Source organism: Anomaloglossus baeobatrachus, chromosome 2, assembly GCF_048569485.1.
Source record: "Anomaloglossus baeobatrachus isolate aAnoBae1 chromosome 2, aAnoBae1.hap1, whole genome shotgun sequence".
NCBI lineage: Eukaryota > Metazoa > Chordata > Amphibia > Anura > Aromobatidae > Anomaloglossus > Anomaloglossus baeobatrachus.
In genome coordinates, this window is record NC_134354.1 from 571,540,189 (window position 1) to 571,544,881 (window position 4,693).

At 48.1% G+C, this 4,693-nt stretch overlaps 1 protein-coding gene across 1 annotated transcript; it reads left to right on the forward strand.

Moving 5' to 3' along the window:
• The first annotated feature begins 353 nt into the window (after nt 1–353).
• SOX21 (SRY-box transcription factor 21) lies at nt 354–2,949 on the forward strand. The gene has a single exon (XM_075334357.1). It carries the CDS (start codon nt 1,018–1,020, stop codon nt 1,828–1,830), a length of 813 nt encoding a protein of 270 aa, XP_075190472.1. The 5' UTR covers nt 354–1,017; the 3' UTR covers nt 1,831–2,949.
• The last annotated feature ends 1,744 nt before the right edge of the window (nt 2,950–4,693 follow it).

Here is a 4,693-nt window from a genome sequence, read left to right on the forward strand (position 1 = left end):
GACTACATTAATACACACACTTCACATCACCTCACCTATACACACATCACACACACACTACATATCATTTCACCTACACATACTACAGAAATACACACGTCACCTACACAAACAACACATCAATACACACACTGGATATAATTTTACCTACACATACATCAAACATACATCCCACACACTACACACACATCAATACACACTGGATATAATTTCCCCTACATCACATAGGCACACACAGAGGCTTCTCGCGGTCTGCAGGGCAGTGCCCCGTCCCCTGTGGCTTCTCGTACAGCGGGTGGGCTGTGACTGTGCCCTAGCTTGTATCACACAGTAGTTTCCTGAGCACATGGTGCTGATGCCTGGGCACACAGCCGGCAGGTGAGGGGCCGGGGTCTGGTGCAGCCCGGCAGTGAATGGGTCCTCCAGCCCCTCCCCGGCACTTCCCTATCACACCCACCTTTCTCTCCCGCCCAGTTTCAGTTACCCAAAAAACTCTCCTTCTGGTTGCCGGCAGTCACCGGGGGGAGCGCAGAACACGGAGGACACTGCTGCCCGCTCCGGACACTGCAGTGTTAGTGCAGAGGATGCCATGTGTGCGGGGCACAGCCTGGGCAGTGAGTGCTTGGTACAGGACAGTGCTGCCACAGCACAGCGGGAGGACTCCGGGGATCTGACATCTGATTGCACTTGTTCATGCTTGTGATTGACTGCTGAGTGTACAGGAGGGAGCACATCTGCTGTCAGGAGTCAGAGGACAGCCCAGCAGCCAGTGTCACAGTCAGCACGACCTCCCCGCACACTGACACTGCTGCCTGCCTGCCTCACTAACTTTCTCCCACAGACACAGCAGAGGCTACATGCACAGCGCTGGCTGCATCCCCACTCTGCAGGACCCACACACGAGTGTTCTCTGTGACCAGCCCAGCATGATGACACCTTGATAAGCCATACTTCTACTAACTCCGACACTTGGGAAGCGCCACCGGGACTTGTTGGGAAGACCTCAGCCAGGTGGAGATGTCAAAGCCGGTGGATCATGTGAAGAGACCCATGAACGCTTTCATGGTGTGGTCCAGAGCTCAGAGGAGGAAAATGGCCCAGGAGAACCCCAAAATGCACAACTCCGAGATTAGCAAGAGGCTGGGGGCAGAGTGGAAGCTGCTGACAGAGTCTGAGAAGAGACCCTTCATAGATGAGGCCAAGAGGCTGCGAGCCATGCACATGAAGGAGCACCCGGACTACAAGTACCGGCCCCGCAGGAAGCCGAAGACGCTCCTGAAGAAGGACAAGTTTGCCTTTCCCATGCCGTACAGCCTGGCTGCCGACCATGAAGGACTGAAGGTGGCCGGCTTACACGGAGCCGGGGTACTTACTGACTCTTTGCTCTCCAACCCGGAGAAGGCGGCAGCAGCGGCGGCGGCGGCGGCAGCGCGGGTCTTCTTCCCCCCCTCGGCAGCGGCGGCGGCGGCGGCAGCAGCGGCGGCGGCCGGCAGCGCCTCTAGTCCCTACTCACTGTTTGACCTGAGCTCCAAGATGGCAGAGATCACATCCAGCTCTTCCTCTCTTCCCTACGCTTCTTCTGTCGGATACCCACAGTCCGGAGCAGCCTTCCCGGGAGTGGCAGCGGCTGCAGCTGCCGCAGCGGCTGCCAGTGGAGGTCACACTCACTCCCACCCCTCTCCTGGGAACCCCGGCTACATGATCCCCTGTAACTGCACAGGATGGCCCAGTCCAGGACTGCAGCCCCCCTTAGCCTACATCCTATTCCCGGGGATGGGCAAACCTCAGTTGGACCCTTACCCCGCCACAGCCTATGCAGCAGCATTATGACAGCATGGCAGCCCTTGGCAGGGCACTGTCACCTCGGCACCCAGGTGGAACTCCATGTGGGACATGTGAACTCGGTCCTAGGAAGTCCTTTGTGCGGAATTTCTAGCTGTCATGCACCATTATTGGGTATTTGTTTTTTTATGCTGTGAAATTATGGGAATCTGTGAGCATTTGTTGTGATGCCACGGCTGTCAGCTGCACAGATCATTTGTGTTACCCTACTGCAAACACTGGGCATGGTCCATCAGTGTGGAGGTGCTTGTCTTCATCAGTCTTCTGCAAGTCCCTCTGCTACTGAATCTGTGGGGATAAGGTCACCCAACAAGCAAAGAACATTTCAGAAGTTCCTTTTAGCCTCTTTCTGCACTTGGAAGCTGTATACCAGGATGGACATACTGCTCACACCCTTCATGCACTTGCTGGACACTGAAGAAAGCTTCTTATGGAGCTGGGATGTGGTAAATCTGTTCCCCTCCATAAGTCTAACCTTAGCCATGCCTTGGTGCAGAGTTCTCCAGCCTAAGCCTAGATATGAGTAGAGGAGAACTTCCTACAAGATGGTACTAATGATGCTCTTCTCCATAACATTCAGGAAATGTAGGTTCCTAGATAATGGCTGGTAACTCCTCAGCACAGGGGAACCTGTCACACTGGAAGGGAAAGCAGGGTCTTCAAGATGATTGTAAATGTGTATATTGAAGATGATAGATCTTTAAAAGAAATGTTGCTGCTCACTAATAATTCCAAGTCTAAATTCTAGAAAGAAAACCTATATGTGACTCTTAATTTCTATTCTCTATATTCCAGACATTTTGTCTGTTAATTGTATATTTATTGTTTAGAAGAGTATAAACTGTTTGCCAAGAATTTCCGCCCCAGACGATCTAATCTTGGAACCTCCAGGCTCATCCATGGTTTGTTTTTGGCCCATAAGGTCACTTTCTGTAGCAGCTACTATAAACCATTGAGTCCCATCCAGTCACTTATTCAGTCCTGGGTCCTTTTTTTTGTAATGTGTAAATTTGACTAATATTTGTGAATGGAGCTGGCTAACATGTACTTTCTAGTTTTTATTTTGGCTTTCTGTAATACAAAGTAAAGAAGAAATGGTTTTAACAATTTCATTCCAATGTCTTGTCTTGTGTGTGTCCAGGTCTGGTTTAATATAAGATGACACAGTGTATAGAGGGATTGTAAGCGCTTAACAAAGGGCTGAAATAAAGCCCATTCTGGGCAAAAAGGGGGAAAATCTTCTATTTCTTGTTGAGTATACTAACAAGATTTTTATCTGAATTGCCCTTACGTGCTTAGTCCAGGTGAAGTGTAACTTATCCCCTAAAGGCTGCCTTTGTTTCCCTCCTGAATGGGTTTACCAGGAAATCTAAATCAAGCCATTGTTATCCAGAGCCAAAACCAGATTTATCACATTTTTAATCGTGAATAGGAAAGAAGATAAAGCACAAGTCGTTGTATTATCTTAAGCATTCATGATTCAGCAGAGTGAGGAGCTGAGTATTAGCGGTGTCCTATGACATCTAAGAGGAGAAAGTTCCATGGACACTTTATCTTGTTAGCACAAGGGCTTCCCAAGAAAATCCTTGTCATTTCTTCAAAGGGACCCAATATACAGGGGGATAAGACACAAAGAACACAGTGGTTCTGGCTCATACCCGTCTGAATTAGGCTGCTTCACATTAGGCTGGCTCATATTAAGCTGGCTCATATATGTCTGAATTAGGCTGGCTCATACGTGTCTGAATTAAGCTGGCTCATACATGTCTGAATTAAGCTGGCTCATACATGTCTGAGTTAGGCTGGCTCATACGTGTCTGAATTAAGCTGGCTCATACATGTCTGAATTAGGCTGGCTCATACCTGTCTGAATTAGGCTGGCTCATACATGTCTGAATTAGGCTGGCTCATACATGCCTGAATTAGGCTGGCTCATATTAGGCTGACTCTTACATGCCTGAATTAGGCTGGCTCATACATGTCTGAATAGGCTGGCTCATACATGTCTGAATAGGCTGGCTCATACATGTCTGAATTAGGCTGGCTGATACATGTCTGAATAGGCTGGCTCATACATGTCTGAATAGGCTGGCTCATACATGTCTGAATTAGGCTGGCTCATACATGTCTGAATAGACTGGCTCATACATGTCTGAATTAGGCTGGCTCATACATGTCTGAATTAGGCTGGCTCATACATGTCTGAATTAGGCTGGCTCAAACATGTCTGAATTAGGCTGGCTCAAACATGTCTGAATTAGGCTGGCTCAAACATGTCTGAATTAGGCTGGCTTATACCTGTCTGAATTAGGCTGCTTATTTCATATGTAATAATTGTGTTACTGATTGGCAGCACTAATCTGAACATTTGACATATTCTCCATAGCTGAGTGCTACAGAATTAGAGACATTCATTTATGATATCAGGTTTCCATAAAATATTACAACACGTATTTAATCTGCTGTTTCTATAATTAAAGCGATCCCCTTAAATCTGGTCCTCATGGAGCTTGCAATATTCATCTGCTTGGGAGCGATTATGCAAAACTAATTTGGGCTGTCCAGGGGTAATTATCCCTGACACGGTTAATTAAATCCTTTCAAGACTTTCCTTTGCTTTTTGTAGCAGCCCCTCATTTCTCAACAAGGAACTTCCTGCTGCTTGTCTGGAGAATACAGTGCTTTTAACATATTCCCAAGACCCCCCCCTCAGGATGAACAGGTGAATATCATGGGAGTCCCAGCTTCTCTCCAGGATTTGATATGAACTTGATTGTGGTCACCCCCTTCTTCTGTGATGGCATTTGTGACATTCCTCAATACCCCACTATCAGGGGATGCTGCCTACAAT

Excerpts from the sequence above, each read along its gene's own strand:
- SOX21 (XM_075334357.1), top strand. The coding sequence starts at position 1,018 with ATGTCAAAGCCGGTGGATCATGTGAAGAGACCCATGAACGCTTTCATG.